This window comes from Macrotis lagotis, chromosome X (assembly GCF_037893015.1).
Source record: "Macrotis lagotis isolate mMagLag1 chromosome X, bilby.v1.9.chrom.fasta, whole genome shotgun sequence".
In the NCBI taxonomy this organism is placed as follows: Eukaryota; Metazoa; Chordata; class Mammalia; order Peramelemorphia; family Peramelidae; genus Macrotis; species Macrotis lagotis.
Window position 1 is genome coordinate 695,198,753 of NC_133666.1, and position 23,257 is coordinate 695,222,009.

Below are 23,257 nucleotides of genomic sequence, written 5' to 3' on the forward strand. Positions count from 1 at the left end.
TGGGGGCAGTCCTAGCAGCACCTCTCAGGATAGCAGCATACAAGATGGTTCCTGGGGGCTTTCCCATCTCATCTCCTTCTACCAGAGTCTAAGGCTGCAGGAAACACTCCATTTCTTTTTCTCAAGTGATCAAACCCCTCTAAAATTGTGTTTTCTGAGCTCCTGAGGAATGAAGGGCTCCTGTGTCCATGACCGATGCCCCCTGTTCTCCTCTCAACTCTGAGATGGAGGGGGGCCAAGGATACTTTACCCATTGTTGGGTCATTTCATTTGTATCCAGTTCTCAGTGACCCCGCTTGGGGTTTTCTTGGCCAAGATAACTGGCATTTGACAGATGGGAAAACTGAGGCCCTTGGCTACATGAGTTACCCAAGTCACATAGACCCTGAGAGCTCTTCTGGACTTACAAGGCCAACACCCTACCTAGAGATTAAAAGTGTGAGTATGAGGGGGTAGCTAGGTGGCGCAGCCCTGGAGTCAGGAGGACCCGAGTTCAAATTTGACCTCATACACTAATAATTACCTAGCTGTGTGGCCTTGGGCAAGCCACTTAACCCCACTGCCTTGCAAAAAAAAAGGGAGGGGGAGTTGAAAAGTGTGAATACAACTCTCCCTCCATTCTACAGGTGGGGAAACCATGGGAGAGATAAGATGCCTTGGCCTTGTGATGCTATGTGGCCAAGTGGATGGAATGCTGGACTTGGAATCTGTTCAGTTCAAATCCTGCCTGGCTGCTGGTCAACTCAGTGACCCCTGGGCAAAACCCTTAGACCCCCACAGCCTCATTTTCCCTCTCTGTAAAATATAGATAATAAGGTGGCTGGGTGGTGCTACAGTGAATGGAGCACCAGCCCAAGAGTCAGGGGGATCTGAGTGCAAATCTAGTCTGAGGCACTTACTAGTGTCACCCTGGCCAAGTCACTTAACCCCCCATTGCCTAAAAAAAGAGCATCTTCTTACAACAGGTCAAATGAGATCCCCTGTGTAAATGCCTTGTAAACCTTAGAGTGCCGTATGAAAGTCATTATGGCGACCTTTGTTGTCTAGGGTCATGGGGGTGGGGTTGGAGGGGGCAGGGAGGGGGTAGGAGCTGGGATTCATCTTTGTACTATATATAGAGAGGAGGGAATTTCTGGAGCCTTCTCTGAGCCACCTACCTCACCTGAGTTAAGCCTGGACTCTCCCTGGGCCAGCTTACACCCCTTCGGAGGGCCCTCTCACTCTGCGTCCCCCTTTGTCCCGCGTTGCTTCCAAAGCGAACGCCAAGCCCTCTTGGTGGAACATCAGAAAGTCTGGGCTCCCCACTGGCCTGACCTCAGATTCTTAAAATATCTCGTGGTCAAGTTCTCTCTGAACGATCCCAGCTGCTCCCGGGCTAAGTGGACCCTCCTGCTTCCTGTCCTCTAGCAGGGGGCAGCAGGAGTAGGGACAGGCCAGGAGGGAAGGCTGGAGCTGCACCAAAGTGGGGCTTGGACCTCCTAGGACACCCCGCCTTCTTGGCCAGCCCTGGCACAGTCCAGTACTTCCCAGAATCCTGTCTTGGCCCTCCGTCTGGTTGCTTCTGGCTGAGGGAGTCTGTTCTCCCCAGAGACAAGGCCCAGGCCCTAATTCCAGCTCACTGGCTTACTGGCTGGGTGACCTCGAACACGTCCCATCCCTCCCCTTCTTGGGGATGGAGAGTCCCAGCCAATCAGGTCAGATTAGGTGAACTTTGGAATTCATTCAACTCCTAAACCTTCCTGCCTTTTGAAGGGAGGCCTGTGTTTGCTCCTCGTCTCCCCCCACGGTGCCTAGCCCAGGGCAAGAGTACCATGAGTCTGCAAAGCCGGGGAGTATTTCCAAGTTAACAAAGGGCTTTTCTTGCAACTGCAAGAACCATGAGGGCATTGATGATGGTGGTCCAATGATGGGGAGGGTCTCACCTGAGGGCACACCTGCAGGATTTGAAATCAAACCCTGTCCTGCTGCTCCCCCAGACCTAACTCAGCATCCCAGGGAATGCTGGCTTCAAAGCAAGTCCAGAGCCCAAGGCCAGACTCCACTGTTGCCCCACTAGGTGACACCTCCCAGGATGGCTATGAAGAAACTGGGAACAGGCTCATGAAATGGATGCTTGTCCCAATTCTCTTCTTCCAAGCCCAAAGGACCAGTGGGGGTAGAAATAGGACCTCTGGGGAGGGAGCTGTTTCCATAACAACGGGGCAAGGCAGTCAAGTCTGGGTACCCCTTGCCATGGGCTTCATGTCAACACAAGGAAAAGTCTCTTGGATGAGCTCCTCAGAGACAGGATGGATTTAGGAGCCAGCCCCACATTGTCTGCCTCGTCCTTCCTGAGTCCCTCAACCTGTCCAGGACCTGCCCCCAGGATGGCCCAGAGACCCAAGTCTGAGGGAACTGAGTGGGGCTCAGTGAAGGATAATGTCATCCTCAACCTTTTCTTTTCCTCATTGACCTACCAGACTCATGGACCCAAATATCTGATAATCCTCCCTCCATTAGGCTAAGGCCTAGAAGGTCCCTATGAAAAAGCCCCCAAACTCTGGGAGTGAGACTACAGGGGAAGCTAGATGGTACAGTGGATAGAGCACCAGCCCTAGAGTCAGGAGATCCTGAGTTCAAATAAGGCCCCAGACTCATAATAATTACCTAGCTGAGTGACCTTGGGTAAGTCACTTAACCCCGTTGCCTTTGGAAAAAATCACGAAAACAAAACAAAACAAAAATACCCCAGACTCTGGGCGAGAGAACACAGTCAGCCATGATTCGGGACTGAATATTGAGTCAACCTGAGTGAAGATGACGTGATCAAAGCTTGGACCCAATGAAGAGAAAACTTCACACTCCCCTCCCTTCTTTGCCCAGGTCAGACGTGATGGGTCTGGGATGCTGCGCAGCCTATCAGACTTGGCCGATTCAGTGGCTCCTTTTGCTGAATTGATTTTTGCCCATTTTTTAAGAAAAATCTTTGGAACAATAGAAGGTTCTCTGGGTAGGAGAGGAGGGGAGGGTTATATTCAGAATGAAGGGGAAAGAAAACAAAAGAGACCAAGAAAAATGTGAGAGGGAGAATTATGATTGGCTGAGCCCCAAGGGATCAGTCAACAAACATTTATTAAGTGTTGAAGGTATCGTGTTAAGTTTGGAGGAGACAAGAAGAGATTTCAAGGAGCTCTTGGGGGGAGAGGAGGGGAGAGGGGCGGACAAGGAAGATGTCTCTTTTAGCTCTTTTTGTATCCCCAGTCCTTAGCACATAGTAGGCGCTTAATAAATGTTTTTTAAAATTTTTATTTAAGACAATAGGGTTAAGTGACTTGCCCAAGGTCACACAGCTAAGTAATTATCAAGTATCTGAGGCCGGATTTGAACTCAGGTCCTTCTGACTCCAGGACCAGTGCTCTATCCACTGTGCCACTTAGGTGCCCTGCATTTAATAAATGTTGATTGACATAAATAACTGGATATGTTGATGGTATGGCTACAGAATGGCTTCCAGCAGATGGTGGGATTTGAGGAGAGAACTTGAAGGTGTTCCAGAGGCATCAGGTGGAGAGGGACTAAGGGACAGAATGAGGCAAATACTTGAGAATCTGGGGATGGACTATGAGGAGCAGCAAGGCCAGTGAGGATGGATGGGAGCACCGAGGGAGTGGGTAAGGGGTGAACCTAGAAGGGCCAGAGGGAGCCAGGTGGGCTGTGATGTGCCCATGGGAGGGCACCTTGGAGGGGAGGTTTAATAGAAGGAAGGGAGGTCTGGTGCCTGAGGCAGGATCTGGTTAATGGGAGGAAGCTATATCTTTCTTTGAAAATGCCCAGGACTGGTGAAAGCTAGGAGGCACAGTGAATAGAGCACCAGCCCTGGAGTCAGGAGGACCTGAGTTCATATCCGACCTCGGACACTTAATAATGACCTAGCTGTGTGGCCTTGGACAAGTCACTTAACCCCATTGCCTTGCAAAAACCTAAATAAATAAATAAATGAATGAATGAATTCAGCCTCAGATACCAGCTGCACCACCCTGACCAAGTCTCTTAGCCACTCTGTGCCTCAGTTTCCTCATCTATAAAATGAGGGGGGGTTAGATTCAGTGGTCTCTATAAGTTCTCTTGACTCTAGATTCATAATTATCAATGAATTATATGCTATAAATTTCTACATTATTTAATTTAATAATAATTAAATATAAGCTATTAAGAGACAGCAGCACTCACATTTTAAGCCTTGCAAATCTTACCCCTTTCAGTCCTCACAACAACAATTTTTGCACAGCACCAACTAGGCAAAAGCCCTATTAGCCACCATAATACTATATAAATAATAGCATAGGATAGGATATAATAAAGTACTGTGCTAAGTGCTTTCTATTCTCATTTGAGTCTCCTGAGTGGGAGGTGTCCTGATTGCTTCCATTTTATAAATGAAGAAACTGAGGCACAGAGAGATTAAGTGACTTGTCCAGGATCCCACAGCTAGCCAGTGTCTGAGGTGGCATTTGAAACCAGATCTTTCCGATTGCCTCATCCTAATAGATTCCTGTCCTTGCCAAGAACACCCCCAAGAGCCATTCCCCATGTACTATCTATCCATGGAGATGGTAATGGGATCCAAAGGGGACTCAGGTTTCCATCCTGGGCTCTGTCACACTCTAGGTGACCCTGGACTGGTCATTTACTACCACTCCTGCCTTGTCCTCAGCTTCCTCATTGATAAAATTCAAGTTGAGGCCCCCTCCAGAACTGAACCTAGAATCTTGTGTCTCCCAGGCCTTGGGATAGAGGGAAGGGCCTCCTCATCTCTCCAGACCCCACTGATGGGCTAACCACAGAGTCGGGGAGGGGTATGCACGAGCGAGGTGCCAGATGCCCCCTTCCCCAGAAACACATTCCCAGACAAGGTCCATTTAGGACCCACAGACTGAAGTCTTCCTCCCTGTTAACTTCCATCGTTGCTCCCAGTGCCGAGGAGAAGAAATCAGTCCTTGGGACTTTGCAATGGATCACTGCTAATGGCCACCCCTCTGCTCTCCACTGGGGCAGCAGAGACACCATTGGTGGAGCTGTCCAGGGCTGAAGCCACATCCCAGGAGTCTGGAGAACTATCCACCCCCCCTCCACACCCCACCATGGGTCACGAGTGGTCAGAGGCTGCTCACCGCGGCCGAACCCTCTGTTCCAGGTCATGCCAGGCTGGACAGATGGGCGCCTCACCTCTTGCAATTCTCCCTGCAGACTGCTTCCTGCCCAGTCCCAATCATGCTGAGACTTCCTCATCAATGGGTCCCTAGACATTCTTTCGGCCTCAACCTGGAAGATAACCCTACTACCTGCTCTGGCTTCTCATTTCAAACAACCAAGTCCATATGATCAGCACATATTAAATGCCTAATGTATGGCAGGCACTAGCCAAGCAAAGACAGAGTGGAACCTGGTCCCTTCCTCAGAGAACTTCCCATCCAGTTTGGGGAAATGACTTGTAACTCTATAGACACAAACAAACTAGATAGGCTCTGGGAGACTCAGTTTGCTCATCCACAAAACGGCGTAATTATCTGCCCCATAGGGTTATTGTGTTGGGCAGGGCTCTGTTGCTTCTTCACAGAAGTGACCTTTCCAGGAATAGAATCTATAATCCTATGGGTTATCTTGGACAAGACAGCTCCCTCCCTAGGCCTCTCAGTTTCCTTTTCTGTAAAATAAGAGGGTTAGACATCATGGCCTTTAAGGTCCCTTATGACATCTTTTTTTTTTAAATTTATTTTTATTACATCTTTTAAGAGAAGACCCAAGCCCTGGCCTAGACTATCTATGGTTGGCATTCTTCCCCCACCCCACCCTCAAGATTGGAAAAGGCCTTGATTCATCCAGAGTCTAGCTCTAGGGCAGAGCCCAACAGAACCCATGGGGTCCCCTCTGCTCCCCACCCCCATCTTAGGCACTCTGGGTCAGAGACAGATATCACAGAAAGGAAGTTGGCCTCTGGTCCAGGAACACCATCACTATGGCAACAGCAGCATCCCTCCTGTTCAGAGCCGCTGGTTCCTTAAATCCCCTCCCTCCCTCTAGCTGTCATCATTGACCTGTTTTCTGAAGAGAACACTGAACAAAGCCCGGGGAGGAAGGAGCCCTGACACAGTGAGAGGAGGGGGCAGGAGCACAGAGGGCCTGGAACCGGCTTCCAATCACTCCCATTTCTGAGTGTCTTCCAAATAACAATAGCACCCCAGATCTCCTTTCTCTGGCCCTTTGAAGTGTTCAAAGTCTTGTTCCAAACTAGTCCAAGGATTATTTTCTTTATTTGACAGGAGAAGAAAGGGGCTTGGGGCCCAGATGGAGCTGGCCACCTATGGTTACAGCAACTAGATAGTCAGCTTGGCATGGGAATCCAAGTCTCTGCTGTTGGGCCCAGGCCTCTGTTCTTCCATTCCATCCCTAACAACTCCCATGAACCATTACATTGAAATATCAATGATCAAAACATGAACGAAGCAAGTTCCCAGCACCCATTCTATTAGAGGTGTTGTTTATAATAATGACAATTGTAAAAATGCAAAGTGGCTCATTGGGTAGTGCCAGAAGGCCCAAGTTCAAATCCCACTTCAGACACTTACAAGTCACCCTGGGAAGTCCCTTAACCTCAGTTTCTTCACAGGGAAAATGGGAATAATAATAGCATCAATGGCATCCTAGGATTGTTGTGAGAACAAAATGAGATATTTTGTCAAGCAAATATATATAAAGAGAGGCAGCTGTGGTAAAGTGGATAGGAACCTGGTCTCAGGGTCAGAGGAGTTGAGTTCAAATCCTGCCTCTGATCCTACCTGGACCAATTTCCCCCTCTGAAAAATGAAGAGGTTACATAACAGAACATAGGTCCAAGCCCTGCCTATGATGTGAGGCAGGGGACTAAGGTCAAATAATTGATTCGATGGGTCACATGGCCCATATATGCCTTTTCAATGAAGAGAAGTAATGATAATGATGATGATGATGATAATAATAATAATGATCATGATGATGATAATAGAAGCTAGCATTTACATAGCATTTACTGTCACTTTGTAAATATTACCCTGGTGGTATTACTATCCTCATTTTACAGTTGGGGAAACTGAGGCAGACAGACATGAAGTGACCTACCCAGGGTCACACACCTAGTCAAAGGCTGAATCTAGATTTGAATCCAGGTCTTCCTGACTCCAGGGACTTCAACGCTCCATCCACTGAGCCACCCATCTGCCTGTCTATAATAATAACAACAATGGCCCGTAGGCATGGAAGGTGCCATCTTGGCAGACCTGGCCACACTGTACTGCTCTGCTGGCTTTCAAGTACAACGTTAGAAGGGACAATTATGGGGTATCATGGGAAGGAGTCACTTGAATGGGGCCGACAAGAGAACCATCACAAGCACGAGTAGTTCATCATTTTCAGATTTTGAAGTTTCTGGAGTCTCATCTTCCATATTGCTAATGTTTTGAGAATCTGTGCTTCAGCTATTCTAATATTCTAAGGTTCTAATGATCTGATTTTGGGCTTCTGACGTTCTAGATTCCAGCCTTTGAAGTTCTGTATTTCCACTGGTCTAAGATTGCTTCTAAGAGCAACACAAAAGTCTTAGTTCAAATCCCAGAATCTTTAAACTTCAGAGGGTTTTTAGTTTGAAAGGTTAGAACCTTAGAACCTCATATTCAACCAGAGGCGGGGGCACTCCAGATCTGGCCTGCCTGGCATTTAAGCCAAAAGTTCTGGGTTCTACTCCTGCTTAGTCATGCCTATCCATCCCTATCTTGTGAGACCTTGGATAAGTCCCTTGTGCTGTAAAACAAGGGGTTTAGATTACATGGTTTGTCTCCTTCCCCTTGAAATCCATGATCTTCTGAATGCTGAGGCTACTTTCAATGGGGCAGACAATGCCTACTCTGGGATCCCTTCATCTCCTTATGGAAGAATTATGATCAACAATGTCAGTATCCATAGGATGTCCATAGATTTTCAAGGGGTTTTGTAGATGATATTTCACTGAGAGCAACCTTAGGAAGTAGATTGTGCGATTATCTTCATTTTACAAATGAGGAAACTGAGGCAGCCAACGGTGAGTCCAGGGTCATCTAGCTAGTAAAGGTCTAAGGCAGGATTTGAATGAACTCAGGTCTTGCTAATTCCAAGAGTAGCATTCTATCTTTGGTGTGACTCAGTTGCCTCCTAAGGCTCAGCTTCAGGGGACATGCAGCAAAGTTCAGAGAATTACCTCCTTAGTAAAGGTAGAATGGGTTGCCATGTGATGGGGATTCTGCCTTTTGGGGGCCTTCAGCTAGGACTTGCTGGTTCTGGGGCAGTAGGCATCCTTACCCAGCTAAGAATTAGGTAGGATTTCCCAGGACATGCCCTTCTCCAGATCCCACAGCTCCCAGTGGCCCCTGCTTACCTTTGGCCGACTCAGATCTTTTGGGTAAATCAAGGGTATCAAAGTTCCTGTCCATGCCTCCATTCTTTTTTCCTATAAAAAAACAAACCAAAACAAAGGGAGGGTGAGAAGGTCCCTTCCAGGTCCACGATGGCCATGATGGCCACCCCTCATTCTCATGGCCTGGTCTGGGAAAGTGTTCTGGAGAGGGGGATCCCTGCCCTCATGGGGCTTATAGTCATAGGACGCCAACGAAGAAGACCGTCATGAAACATATCCACATAGTAAACAGACCACAGAGGTGCAACCAAAGGAATTTGGGAGGTCTATCCAGGAAAAGGCCTTAGCTGATTAAGGAAGTCAGAGGAGACTCTCTGGGCAAGGGAGACTTATGATTGGGGGGGAGGGGAGAAGAATTACTGGAGGAGGGGCCAGAGTCAGCCAAAGTCAGGGAGGTGGGAAAGTATAGGATGTATGCAGGGGAGAGAGTGCTCTTCAATCTGGCTGAGAATAGCAGGAAAATGAGATGAGGCTGGAAGGGTGGGTGGGCAGCAGCAGATGATGAACAGCCTGGCACACCAGGCACAGAAGTTTGCATTGTATGGCAGTAGGGAGGCAAAGGAGGCTCTTGAGCGGAGGAGCTCTCCCTCTCCAGTCCCTCTTCCAGAATCTCAGCCAGGGTGGGCAGCAGGAAAGAGAACTAGCTGCAGCTGCTTCCATTCCTCTCTGTTTCCCCCACCACAACCCAGAGAGGTTAGTCCCCATTATCCAGATGAGAAGGTTGAGGCTCAGAAAGTCAATGGATTGAAATGACCTTCCATGGACCACAGCAAGGGGGGAAGTGAGCTAAGACGCAACAGCCCAGAAAGAATGGGGTGTCAATGGGATCCATTTTACCAATGAGCAAGGGAAGAGACTAGATAGTCACCGAAGTACTAGGTGTCCTGCCGGGAAAGGCAGGTTTAAGCCCAGCCTCAAAGCTTCCTTCTTGCCCCTCCCTCTTGTTTCGACTGGGATAAACAGGGAGGAAGCCTCCAGGCCAGAGGGGCAGAACTGCCCCACCCCACCCCCAGGTCAGCCCAGCTCTGACTGGGTCAAAGGGATCCAGTGGGCACTTAAATACTTCTGGATGGACAGACCAATTGTGCTTGTATTACTTGGGAAATAACACGAGCTTTGTGAGGATTCTAGGATCAACTCAGTCCTGGTCCAACCCTTGTTTTACAGAGGAATCTGAGGCCCAGCATGGGGAAGCGCCTTGCTCAGGATCATAAGGGGGTACAATTGTAGGGCAGCTTAGAGATCACTTGAGGCAAAAACCCCTCTTTTTATAGGTGAAGAAACTTAAGGTTCAGAGAGACTAAAGAGAGAGACTAAAGAAGGAAGTCAGGTCTAGGATTTGAACCCAGATCCTCTGGGTTCTTTTCCTGCTAGCCCAGGATGTCGAGAATGTCAGGGCTGGGAGAGGTCTTAGAACGGGAATTGTCACAGATGGGAAAGGTCTTAGAACACAGAACATCGAATGGTGTAACTGTGGGGGACATAGAACATAGAAAATCAGAGCAAAAATCCAGGCTGGGAGGGTCCCGAGAACACAGAACAGAGACTGTCAGAGCTAGGAGGGGCCTTGGCCCTGCTCACATGGGATCCCCAGTGGCCATGGAGCCCGAGCCTCACCAGGGCAGGGGTCCCGGGGATGATGGAAGTGCCGCCCATTCTCCCTCCCTTATGGGGTGGGGGGGCATTCACATCATCAGGGATCTTTTCCTAATATTGCCTTAGCATGTAACCCCTCATCACAGTCAGTTCCCCTCCAGACCCTCATCCTTCCTGGCATGACATGAGCTATGGGCCCCTCAGCTCGCCTGCTGCCTTCCTCTAGTTCCACTGAACTCCTTCCTTTTACAGGTGAGGAAACTGAGGCCCAAAGAGAAGTCACGGGGTGAAAAATTACAGCCAGGAAAAGAACTTGGGCGCTATGGCCCCCAGCCCAGTGTCTTCCCTCAAGGCAGTGAGTGAAAGTCCTCTCTGGGAAGCCCTTGTCTCTTCCCTGTGTGTGCTGGTCACTGAATCCACCAAGAAATGTATGCATCTGTTTGGACTGAACTATAGGGCTGGTGAGGAAACTGAGGCAAATGGGGGTTAATAGACTCACCCAGGGTCATACAATTAGTGTCTAAGGTGGGCTTTGAACTCAGATGACCCTGACATCATAGTCAGAGCTCATTTCATGGTACATAGCAGCTTGGGTATATCTCTGACAGTCCTTGACATCTACCCTGTCTCTGTCCCTTGTAGAACACACCCTTCTCCTCCTCCAACCCCAGGCAACCAGTGTAGATCTCAGCTGGGGCTGTTCAATGATCAGCTCAGAGGGTGAGTCAATCAATCGTCCCCTGAGCCCCAGACTCAGGCCTTGCCCTTCATTCCCCCTCCCCAGTCAACCACCAGAACCCAGAGTCTAGCCAACACTGGCATCTTGCTGCCTGTCTGCCCTGGGGTCCCACTTCCTTTCCTTTGCCCCTAGCCTGAGCTCTCAGACATGAAGATGCTGCATCATCCAATACTGGAACCTTGGTCCAGGAGAACTGGTGTCCTGTGGAATCCTATGCCTTTCTGCCGAGCAGCCTAGGCTTGCCAAGATGCCTGCCCTGGGCCAGGGCACCTCCCCTTATCGGCTGGGTCATCCCACTCTGGTATCTTCAGGGATGAGCACAGTACTCGGCAAACAGTCAGTGCTTAATAAACTTTCAAGTACTCAGTCCTAAGATGTGAAGCCATGAAGGCCGATAACCTGAAGGTGAGCCTGCCTACCTTGGAGCCAGGAAGCCCCATTTTGAAGTTCCACCACCCCAATATATACTGGCACCAGAGCAAGCCCCTTAAGCTCTCAGTGACTCAGATGATTCTCTAAGACTGCCGATCAGCACCAGCAGAGGGAGAATCCCCACCTGGAGTTCTGCAACTCAGGCAATCTTGGGTCCAAGCTTCCCGACTCCCTAGGTAGGTTCTGGTTACTTAAAATGTTGAACAAAGAACATCTATGTTCCCTGGGGTGTGTGTGGGGGGTGAAGTTCCATTTTTCCTATGGGACCTGGAAAGGACCCTGGAGTCCAACACCCTCCTTTTACAGATGAGGAAAATGAAGCTGTCCAGGACCCCCAGATGAGACCGTGACTGAGGCTCCCTGGCGACTTCTGCCATCCTCACCTAGGAAGCTTCAGGGTGAGGATCTAGTCCTCCCCAGCAGCCACATCTCCCTGGCACTGACTTCCATCAAGGGCATGACCTAACCTAACCTGATCCCTCCAAGCTGTTTTCTATCTTTCTCTGGGTCGATCACAGACAACAACCCCCCTGGGAGGGAACAGATGAGTCTCAAAGAGACACCTGAGCCTAGGTGACTTCCCAGAAGTTTGATCAGACCCTTGGGTGCTAGAGTCCAAGGCTGGTCCTCTGTGGGCTATGACCTGCTGCCTCCCACCCACCCCACCCCCAAACCCCATGCTAAACACAAGGAAACTGAATCTGAGAAAGGTGGAATGGTCTGCCCAGGTCAGTCAACAAGTAAGTGTCTGAGATTGGTTTCCAGGCCTCCCTGACTTGGGGCCAGCCTCCCAGGCAATGCCAAGAGACCCCTCCTCCTAATCTTACATAGGCGATAACAGGTTCAGAGAGATTAATGGAACTGAACTCCAAGGTCCCCAATGCCAATTCCCAGCACTAAGAGGCTAAAAATATTTCAGAATATGGGAATAGGATTGTGACTTTTTTAAGGGTTGGGAAGAAGTTTTGAAACCATTTAATTTAATGCTCTCAGTTTTACAGATGAGGAAACTGAGCACCAGTGAGAAGTGACTTGCCCAAAGTCTCCTAAGCCTACTTCTAGTTTCTGAGGCTATAATCCAGCTGCAGAAATCACCCATTTCATTTCCTTTGAGAAAATGCTCTGGTACTTTGGGCAGGAGGGTCACTGAAAAGCCAAAAGTGCTGCTTCAGAGCTCTCCTTCCCCTTTGCACCCTGACTCCAGAGCCCAGGGACCGGCACAGTGGGGATACCCAGGGGAGGGAATGTTCTTGCTTTGCTTGGGTGTAGATTAAGTTACATTTAAAGGACAGAATCTGAGCTGGGAGGCACCTGAGAGATGCTCTAGGTTCTAGTTCAAGGGCTTGGAGAGAAGTCTATCTTCTCCCCTCCATTTTACAGATGAGGAAACTGAGGCCCCATGAAAGGAAATATGGCATGCACAAGGTTACCTAGGATGCATTGGAATGTAGATTCTGCCATTTTCTCACCTTGGTCATCAGGTCTACAGATGAGGAAACTAAGGTGTAGAGAGGGAAGAGAGCATAACAGCTTGGCCAGGCCTAGAACCCAGGCTTTTCCATGAACTCTGCCTGCCTTCCCAGATTGGAGGGCATTGATCTGCATTGATACAGGCTGCCTTTGGAACATTTAGTTACCATGAACTTAGAGCCAGGAGGGCCATCAGTCTGAGAGCTCACCTGGCCCAGGAACTTCACCTTCAGGCTAGGCCAAAGCCTCCCAGACTCTTAATAACTTCACACGGAGCAGAGGCCCGTCTACAAGAGAACTCAATCTGAACCCTCAGAAGACTCTCTAAGGCATGTGCTAAGAGGGAAGGCAATTTATGGTCAAGGATAGCCCTAAGGGAGACTACAGACCCTATCAGAGCAAAAGGAAGGGAGTTCCCCCCAGGTCACCCCAAGGGCTCCAACTGGGGCTCTGTAAGGCAGGCAGCCTCCATCTCCAACAACCCAAGGGAGGTCTCATTATTCCTGACTTGTCTGTCCTACAAGGCTGGCCCCCAGCCAAAGGGAAAGCACCCAAGACCTCAGTGGGAAAGGGAACATACTGAGTTCCCCTTGCTGCCAGTCTGGCAAGTCTGGTAAGCCTGACACCCTGACATGTATGGCTAAGTCTGGGAGACCTTGTGGGAAGCCCATATAATGTAGCCAGACCCTACATAAGCCTTGAAACAGTAAATGGATCTGAATCTTGTTCAAGAACAGCCAAATGTCAAGAGAAGTCCTTAGAATTATCCTCCAGCAGTCACTTCTCTTCCTGTTCTCTAGTTTTCTGAGGTCCCCTGCCACCCCCCAACTCCCAAGCAGTCCTTAGCGCTCAACTGCAGCCCAGCTGAAATTGGCCTGCCTTCCCCAGTCAAGTTCAAGATGGCGCGCCTTCCTCTATCCATGGTGCTGAACACAACTCCTACCCAGGCCCTTCTGAAGGTCCCAGCCCCTGGCCCAGTGCTAGCCACTGGACCAGAAACAGTCTCCAGCTCTTCTAGAGTCCTAGCCCTCTACCCCTGAGCCCAGACAATGAAGAGATGTCAGGTCCTATAGTTATAAAGATACTAAGAACAATTTCTAAAAAGAGTCACAAACTCAAATAACAGTTTGCATTTCTATATAGCAATTTAAAGTAAATGTCCTTTGAGGTGTTATTCCTTCGGTTGTTTCAATTGCATCCGACTCTGTGACCCCATTTGGGATTTTCTTGGAAAAGATATTGCATTGGTTTGCCATTTCTTTCTCCAGCTCATTTTACAGATGAGGAAACTGAGACAAACAGGGTTAAATGACTTGCCCAGGGTCATTTAGCTAGTAAGTGTTTGAGGCCAGATTTGAATTCAGGAAGAAAAGTCTCTATCTACCGCCATTAAAGTATTTGGACCCGTCTGATTTCATTGGGTTTTAGTATTAGTATTACCACCCTCATTTTACAGATGAAGAAATAGAGATACAGAAGGTTTAGTAACTAACTTGCAATTAAACACCAGGTAAAATGCCCCCTCTGAGGCCTGTCCTCAAACTGGTGCACCTGGGTCAGGGTGATCTGAAGGTACATCCCTGAGAAGGATGAACTGGAAAGCTGTAGTGGATTGAGAGTAGAGGCAGGTGTCTATCTGCTGGCCTTGGGGGCAGGGGGAGTCTGTCAGTCTAGTCAATGCAAAGAGACCCCGGAACAAGACCACAGGAGCCCAGGGGGAGAATGTGAGGGAATTCACACAGATCCTGAGGGTCTGCTTGGAGTTACTCAGGGGAAAGTTCACTCCACAAGGGAACCTCGGTAGGGATGCTAGTGAACAGCCTGCCAGGGGATGCTGAGAGGAGAGGTTACTTAAATGGCATCCTTGGTCATTGTGGCACCATGACCAGGTGACATTCAGGGAGTGCCCCACAGAGAGTAGGATTGGGTAGTGCTAGGGGCCCCCTCAGGAGTGGGTAGTGCTAGGCTCTGACCCTAGCCCCTTGCCTTCTATCTAGCTCAGATTTCCAGCAAGGAGAAAGCCAAGGAGAATTCAAATAAGAGGAAGACATTTGCTAGGGCCAGAGGTCAAGAGCCAACATCCCTGTGGTGACCCAGGAGGCTCAAGGCTCCCCCGGAGCAGGGGGCCAAGCCGAAGCAGGCTAATCCCTCTGCCACATGACAGGCCTTCAGACCCTTGAAGACACCAACCCTATCTTTTCCAACCTAAATATTCTCAGTTCTTCTCTCCAGGTTCTTCTCCATCCTATTCACTCTCCAGTTTCCCAACAATTCTGAAAGATGGCAGCCAGAACAGGGCATGATTCTCCACAGGGGTTTTGATCAAGGCAGGGGGGTAGCAGTGAGCTGATTATTTCCCTTATTCCAGAGCCTCCATTTCTAATAGTGTGGCCAAAGATTAATTTGGTCTATGTTTTCTCACATTGAGCTTATAGGACCTTTTTCCAGTGAATGGGTTTGTCAGTCATTTCTCCCCCATGTCAAACTGGGGCAATTGACTTTTTTGAACCCAAGCTAATAACTTGACATTGATCATTACTGAACTTCAACTCCTTCCACTCACAGCTTCCTCTTCAGTCTCATGATGACAAGGACATTACTCAGCTACTCTGGGAAATCTGGGACAGGTCCTCCCAAACTAGAAATACTTTGAGTGTGGTTGGTGACGGACTGGTCATCTGAGGAAAGAGAAGCTGAGCACTGAGAAGCTAATCCTCATCACGAACCTTGATTTTTTTTTGTTTTGTTTTGTTTTTGATCACTGTGATACTATTTCAGCAAAGGGCTTGGCCCTGGTGATCGGAAGCTAGACAGATGCAGGTCAGAGCTCAGCTTCATCTTGACCCACTCTGCTTCTAGGGGCCCCAGGATAGGAAAAGAAGGAAAAAGAACAGAGAGAGAAAAGGACACAAGAACTCACCTTGACTGAACCAATCCTCTTAGAACCAGAAAAGCAGCAGAGGAGGCAACAAGAGTCACAGAAAGGAGAAATACAGAGCACGGATGAGAGGCATAGTCCAAGGGCCTAGCTCCCCCGCACCCACCCCCCTTGGCCACCTGGGGCTAAGGCCTGCGATCCCCTCAGGGCCCCAGGAGATGCCCTCCCCCAGCACCAATTCCTGGCCCTCTCTCCACCTGCCTTGGATGGGAGACCCATTCTCGGCACCTTCACAACCACACAAGACAGAAATCTGCTCTCAGCCAGAGAAGCCCCAAGGGAAGGAGCATGGAGGCAGGGTGGGCTCAGAGATCCTGAGGGTCTTAAGAGAAAGAGGGAGCTAGGGAGAACTCTGGGAGAGCCCTGAGGACTGGGCTGGATCCTGGGCTTGATGGGCTTCACCTGGGATTTTATCAGGGTAAAGAACTCTCAGGGTAAGGAACTCCCTTCACCAGTACAGGTAGCCACCCGCTCTGTAGCTGACAGTCTGAGAAAAGCTGAGAATTTAGGATTTCTCTCTTTTTATGATTGTATTTTACTCTACTTAGTCCTGTGGATTTTATTTTATCCTGGGGATCCTGGACACAAGATTAGCTAAATTCTCTCGTGCTAGAGAAGAAGGGGAATGCTGGCAATTGCAGTGACTTGTCCAGGGTCATGTAGCCCTTGGGGATCAGGAGGCTTCCTGATGCTATAACCAGTTTTCTCTCCAAAGGCTGGGTTCGGGTCTTCTAGGATTCTCGAGTGATGGGAAGGAAGTCCTGGATTTTCTTAGCCCTTGTTCTTTTAGGAGTTGGGGTGGGGGGAGGTCCAAGTCACTGATCAAGGATTCTCTCTAACACAGCCCCAACAGTCCTCCAACACCTTTCCTTGGACACCCCCAATGACAGGGAACTCACTACTACTACTCTAGGCCACACATCTCACTTGGGGGTAGTGCTGGGGATTTGGAAGTTCTTCCTGATACCCCATCTTTCCAGCTCACTAAGAGCTCCCTTGGGACAAGTAACTGCTGGCAAGGAAACGGCTGTGAGTGAGCATGGGCATGGAAAACAGACTGCTTGGATGATGGCCCTGGGGGACTGATCCTCCCAGACTACAGGAGGAGAGGGGGGCCAATACCCCCAAGTCCAGGAGCACGAGGACACGAGGCCAAGACAAATGGGAACCTTGGCTTGGGAGGGAATCCTGCTTGTCTGGCGACTGATGGGACCGTTGAAGTGCAAGGTGGAGGGGACCTCACAGACAGATCCCCGACTGTCCTCCTCCAAAGTCTCAACCTTGGGATGCTAGGTGGTGTAGTGGTTAGAGTGCTGGACCTGGACCCAGGGAAACCCGAGTTCAGATTTCAGCCTTGGACACTCCCTGGCTGAAGGACCCTGGCCAAGTCACTTCATTGCTGTCTGTCTCAGTTTCCTCAATTGTAAATGGGAATCAAAATAACACCAATTTCCTGGCACATTAATTAAACCTTGGCTACTCTTCTTTTTGGGCTATTTCCTGTGCACTAACTGAAAAATGTCTTCTGCCCTACAGGATGATGAGCTAGGCAGAAGAAGGGAGGGGAGACCAAGGGTAGCATTTACTGAAAGGGGTGGGGAGTGATGAAAGGGCAAGGAGAGGCAAGACCCAGGGACCTGGAAGATCCAGGGCTGGGGCCTCAAACTAGAATTTGGTGACTGGTATGAGTGAGGCTCAATGAAAGCCTGGGGGAATCCAGCTGCCAGGGCCTGGTGAGGCCTGAAGTTTAGGGCTGGGCCCTCTCTTTCTCCCTTGGATAGAAAGGATGAACAGTGTGAGCCCCTCAGGGAAGCCGGGGGGGGGGACAGGCCCATAGAGGGGAGGAGGGATTGGGTCTCAGCAGATTCTGCCATGCCCCCCAGATGCCCAGAGCACAAAGGCCACACACTTGTCCCCTGCCAAGGAAGGAGTAATACCACCTCTCCCCTGGAACAAACCCAGCACCCTCCCTGTTGTCCATGAGCAAGTCAGGACCCCAGTGTGGGCTCTGGGGGCTGGTAGCCCAAAGTCTGAGATGGAGAAGCTGGATTGGTTGAAATGGCTGACCCCCCAAATACCTCCCCCAGCATGTAGGACCGCCATCTGAGGACAGTGCTCCCCAGATGAAGAGGTCAGGTCTCCCAGCATGAGGCAGGGCCCTCTCAGGATCACCCTGTCTGAGGCCACACTCTTTCCCAGCTGTGGCCAAGGCTAGACCAGTTGGGTATATCCTCATGTCACCCTCCAAATCATGATGCAGGGAAAGAAGTCTGGTCAAGTGGGAAGCAGACCCTGGGCTCATGGGAAAGGTCCTCAATGACTAAGGAATCTAGGAGGAGGCAGATGGACCTGGTAGGCATCCCTCCAACCGCTGATCGAACAATCCTCTGCCTCTCTCCTGCTTGAATTTCAGGGAAAGCTGCAGATGGGGGAGCTGTGCTAACAGGGAGATGCTGCCCCTCAGTCTGTTGGGGGCTTGGGAAGGGGAGGAAAGGGCAGCGTGGAGGCCGGGAGGCCCAGGGACCATCCTGGAAAACTTATCTCTGCATGGGGGCCTCAGTGGCTCATCTGTCCAACAAGAAGAAGGGCCCTTGAATGGTCAGCCAGCAGATGGAAATGCCCCAGGGTCGAGGAGGACAGTGGCACCTCTAGCCCAGAGGTCAGCAAGGAGGGCAAGCTGGCCCCTGGACCTGGGCCCGAGACTCTGGGAGAAGCCAAGAAGGGGGGGTACAGTCCTGGGAGCCCCCAAGTCATGCCACACACCTTTGGCTTTCTTGCTCCCAAAACAGCTGGCATCATCCTTCTTTCTCCGGGGCAGGGCCCCTGCGCCGGCCGCCTGGCTGGCCTCAGCCTCTTGGTACTTGTCAGCCCCTGGGACCTCCTTGTGTACATGGTAGGACAGGTTTCGCATGATGCACACGCAGTTTTCCACCGACTGAAAGAGGGGTTAAGGAAGAAAGGAAAATGAGGGTCTCCAAGAGATTGTCCAGTCCTGTCCTGCCCTGTTCTGAGGCCATGCCCACCTCTGACACCCCCTGTGCTAAGACACCCCCCAGCTCTGACATCCCCTGTGCTAGAGCTCCTCCCAGCTCTGACATCTCCTGTTCTGAGGTACCCCCTCCTCCCAATTCAGTGATTCTAGCCTAGAACATATAAGAATAACTTTCTTTTTTTGGGGGGGGGCAGGCAATGGGGTTAAGTGGCTTGCCCAAGGTCACACAGCTAAGTAATTATTAAGCGTCTGAGGCCCGGTTTGAACTCAGGTCCTCCTGACTCCTGGGACAGTGCTCTATCCACCACATCACCTAACTGCCCCAATGGACTGTCTTCTAATCCAACATAATCCAAAACCTCTTCTTCCTCAGTGACCCCAGGTTCCATCCTGTTAGAATCTCCCACTGTGTCCTCTCTCTGCCCTCCTCCCTGGCCCACTCTCCAGAATAACCAGATTAAAAATACGCCATCAGAATCCTGGAATGTGGGAACTAGAAAAGCTGGGAAGCCCTGCTCCAGTCTGAATCTGCTTCCAAAAACTCCAGCATCCTTGAAAAAGGCCGTCCAACCACTGCTTGAAACCCTCCAGGGCTGGGGAGCTCACTACCTCCTGAGGCTATTCATGCCCCATGGGCCAGTATTCAGTATTAGGAAGCTTTTTCTTGCTTTTGAGGCTAAATTGATGCCTGAACTTTATGCCTTTGTTCTTGGTTTTGCCCTAGATTCATTTCACACAGGGACCAAGGACCCCACTTTCATAGGGACCTATAAGGGCAAAGAGATGAACACCCTGCCCCCAATTTGGACAAGGAAGAAGAATCCCAACAGGAAAGAGACCTCCCAGGTCATCAAGGCCAAAGATCTCAGGACAGATGAGGAAACTGAGACCTAGGGTGGGGAAATGACCCGTCCAAAGTCATGCTCCCAGACCCTGTCCATTAACACAGAATCTCATGTATAGGTCTAGTTATTTTTACATCACCTCCCTCTTAGACTGGGAGTCTCTGGAGGCCAGGGGCGACGATTTTGCCCTTCCTGGTTTCTCCAGGACTGGCACATTATAGGTGCTTTATTAAGCCTGTTGACTGTCCGCCCTCTACTGTACTGCCTTCCTCTCCCCTGTAGGGGCCCCTGGCCCAAAGGAGGAGGGAAGTTTGTGTTCCAAGAGCCACCGAGGGAAGGAGGTCACCCCAAGCCCCACCTTTAGGCCCCCCATGTGGTATGGAATCATCACCTTGTTGTCCGTGTCTTTCTTGCCAATGGCTGACTGCAGAGCATGAAGGAGAGCGTCTACTAGCCCGTCACACTCGCGAAGCCGCCGGCGCGCTTCTGCTCCATCTGAGCTCACGTTCCTAGGGAGAGCAACGGAATCTGGTTGGTTACCCCACTGGACTTCTGGGAACCTGATGGATTCTTGTCTTTAATCTACTCAGAGAGAGACCCAGCTCAGATTAGAGAAGGAGGCAGGGCAGGCCAGTGGTAAGAGCCCTGGCTCTGGGGTCAGAGGCCCAGGTGCCAATCCCAACCTTGAAGCTCAATTCCTATGTGACCTTGGGGAAAACCATTCACCTCTCTGGCCCTCAGTCTCCTCTATCAAATGAGGGGACTGGCTTCCATGGGCTCCAAGGTCCCTTCTACCTTGGATCTTAGGAAAGAGCTGAGGAAAGGAAGACCTGCAAGCTCGACCCTATGTTTGAGCTGTGGGGGATTCCTCTGGCCTCAGTTTCCACATCTGTCCCTTCCAGAATCCTCTCAGAAAGTCTAGGAATCTAAGCCCTGTTTCAGTTCTAGTCAGTTGTCAGACATGGAGAAAGGGAAGGCGAGAGATAGTCACTGTCCCACAGAAGGCCAAGTGTCCTCCTCTTAGGCATCTGACTGGATCCACTCCTAGGACCCGAGTAACCCAAGCATTAAGCAGTGGGTTTTTTCTCCTCCTGGGAAGGCCACAAGCCAGTGGCTCCAGGACCCTGGGGAGCAGGGCTTGTCTCATCATCTCAACAGTGAAGAGATATTGCTTTTATTTCTTCTGTTGGTCTTCTGTTGTCTGACTCTGAGTTGCCCCAAGAATGCTATCCATTAGGGGCAGCTAGGTGGTGCAGTGAATAGAGCACCAGCCCAGGAGTCAGGAGTTCAAATCCAAATCAGACACTTAATAATTACCTAGCTGTGTGACCTGAGTTTAAATTACATCCCAGACATTTAGTAATAATTGTGTGACCTTGTGACCTTGGACAAGTCACTTAATCCCCTTGCCTTGCAAAAACCAAAACGTCGTCCATGGGGGTAGTTGAACACAATGATAGAGCACTGGCCTTGGAGTCAAGGGCACCTGAATCCAAATGTGACTTCAGATACTTGATACTTAAAGGCTGCATGACCTTGGGAAAGTCACATAACCCCACTGCCTCAACAAAAGGGAAAAAAAAGAATGCTGCCCTTGCAACACCAAGACAGAACCAAGCCCTCTGGCATCCTCTGTGCCCAAGACTTTGGGTAGCTTGCAGGATGGCCCTTTCATTATGAGAATAACATTTGCAAGTCAGTCTCCTACCCTATCCCAGCTTTCTTACCACTGCACACTCTTTTGCCTTTCTCATAAAGTTGGGGGATTAGATTCAAATCCTGACCCTGCTGCTTACAACCTTTGTAAGTCTTGGCCCAGTATATCCTCATCTCAGTTACCTCCTCTGCAAAATAAGGGATGGAGGGTGGGGGTGGACTGGAGGCCCCCTGAGGCCCTTCCCAAATATAGATGTTTGAACTTGTGACAGCATTAGGCAAGGAATAAACTCACTCTGTTTCTGTGCCCATGTCTAGAGGGGCCATCTGCATCCTCCTTCTTCATAAGCATTGAATGCCCATACTTTCTTTCTCTCTCTCTCTCTCTCTCTCTCTCTCTCTCTCTCTCTCTCTCTCTCTCTCTCTGCTAGGCAATGGGGTTAAGTGGCTTGCCCAAGACCACACAGCTAGGTAATTATTAAGTATCTGAGGCTGGATTTGAACTCAGGTCCTCCTGACTCCAGGGCTGGTGCGCTATCCACCACACCACCTAGCCGCCCTGAATGTCTGCACTTTCAAAGCATTTTCTTTTTCTTTTTTAGGTTTTTTTTTTTTTTGCAAGGCAAACAGGTTTAAGTGACTTGCCCAAGGCCACACAGCTAGGTCATTATTAAGTTTCTGAGACCAGATTTGAACCCAGGTACTCCTGACTCCAGGGCCGGTGCACCACCTAGCTGCCCCCTCAAAGCATTTTCATACCCATGACCTCATTACAAATTTCTGAGGGTGGCTGGACAAGGGTTATAGTGCTCACTTTACAAGTGAGAAAACTAAGGCTCAGGTATCCTAGGATTCTAGAGTTAGGGCTAGAGGAGCAGTTGGTCTAAACTGAGGAAACTGAGGCACAGGGAGGATCGGTGCCTTTTGTAAGAAGGTGTGGACACTGACCCAGGGCTTCGACTGCTCAGCCAGCTATTCCTGCTGTTCCCTGCTCACTGCTTCTCTCAGGAAGAGCAGAAGACACAGGGTTGGAATTGGGACCCAGGGGTCCAGGCTTCCAGCCCAAGGCCCTTCCCTTTGCCTATCAGACCCAACACTCCTTCCCCTCCCTCGACCTCTTCCTAGTTTTGTTCCATTCCCAGCAGGCCAGGACTTTGTGCATTCCTGGGGAGGGGGTGGTGACCCCCGGGGTGAGTTTCCCAGGGCTGGAGGAGGAACAGGCCCATCTGGTTCTCAGATCTCCTTAGGCCTGGTCAGGGTGGGGTACAGGGTGGGGCCTGGACCACTTCAGAAGGGAGGGCAACATCTTTTCTGGGCCTGGGGCACCACTGCTGGCCATCACTCTGCTCACCAGCCAGAAACCCAGCCCTGTAGCTCTAGAGGGAAAGGTAGGATGGGGGGGACAGAGAGGAGGGCCAAGGGACTGAGGGGGCATTGCCCATCTGCCCTCTCATCCACTGTGAGGGGCAGGACCCAGGGCAGAGGGCAAGGAAAAAGAACACCCCAATTTGGCATGGACAGGAGTCAGATGTTAACTGAGACCCAGGTCTGAATTGGAAGGACAGGAGGCCGGTACTAGGGAGGGACAGGGTGGAACAAAGGGCCAGTGTTTGTTGATGGACTACTGAGTAATTCCATTATATTGTCTCTTCAGTCCTCTTCCACTCCCTGTGACCTCATTTAGGGTTTTCTTGGCAAAGATACTGGAGGGGTTTGCCATTCCTTCTCCGGCTCATTTTACAGATGAAGAAACTGAGGCAAGCAGGGTGAAGTGACTGAGGCTGAATTTGAACTCAGGTCTTCCTTACCCTAGGCTTGGTGCTCTGCCCCTTATACTGACTTAGTACTTGGGTTATATTTTTAGAGCTAGAAGGGACCTCAAGGATGATCTCATGCAAATCTTTCATATTATACCTGGGGAAACCAAGGCCCAAAGAGGGAAAGGGACTTCCCAAGGTCACATACATCCTAAACTGGAGAACTAGGACTTCTGATGTCCTGGCTCTGCCTAATGCTCTGCTGCTCAGTAAATTAGCTTATTATTGGCAGTTGCCCCCCCCCCTCGGCCCAGGAGAATGTGAGCTCTCAGGGGGCAGGGGCTGTTAGCTTATTTTTGCACACAGGAGGT

General features: G+C 50.1%; 1 protein-coding gene and 1 long non-coding RNA gene across 15 annotated transcripts in view; one reads left to right on the forward strand and one right to left on the reverse strand.

The window, feature by feature from the left end:
• ARVCF (ARVCF delta catenin family member) overlaps positions 1-23,257 on the reverse strand; it is a 337,170-nt gene that overhangs the window by 23,977 nt on the left and 289,936 nt on the right. For all 12 annotated transcript variants that reach the window (XM_074206513.1, XM_074206512.1, XM_074206520.1 and 9 more), the window contains 3 exons: positions 19,865-19,982; positions 18,400-18,571; positions 8,423-8,494 (listed from right to left, as the gene is read on the reverse strand). In XM_074206513.1, the coding sequence (XP_074062614.1) occupies positions 8,423-8,494; positions 18,400-18,571; positions 19,865-19,982 (362 nt within the window). The remainder of the gene's footprint in view (positions 1-8,422; positions 8,495-18,399; positions 18,572-19,864; positions 19,983-23,257) is intronic.
• LOC141502005 (uncharacterized) lies at positions 9,981-13,858 on the forward strand. 3 transcript variants are annotated; one of them, XR_012472361.1, is made up of 4 exons: positions 9,981-10,518; positions 10,700-10,777; positions 10,929-11,404; positions 12,710-13,858. It is a non-coding gene; the product is annotated as an uncharacterized LOC141502005 (long non-coding RNA). The 3 variants fall into 3 exon arrangements; XR_012472363.1 differs by having other exon boundaries at positions 9,981-10,485; XR_012472362.1 differs by having other exon boundaries at positions 9,981-10,309.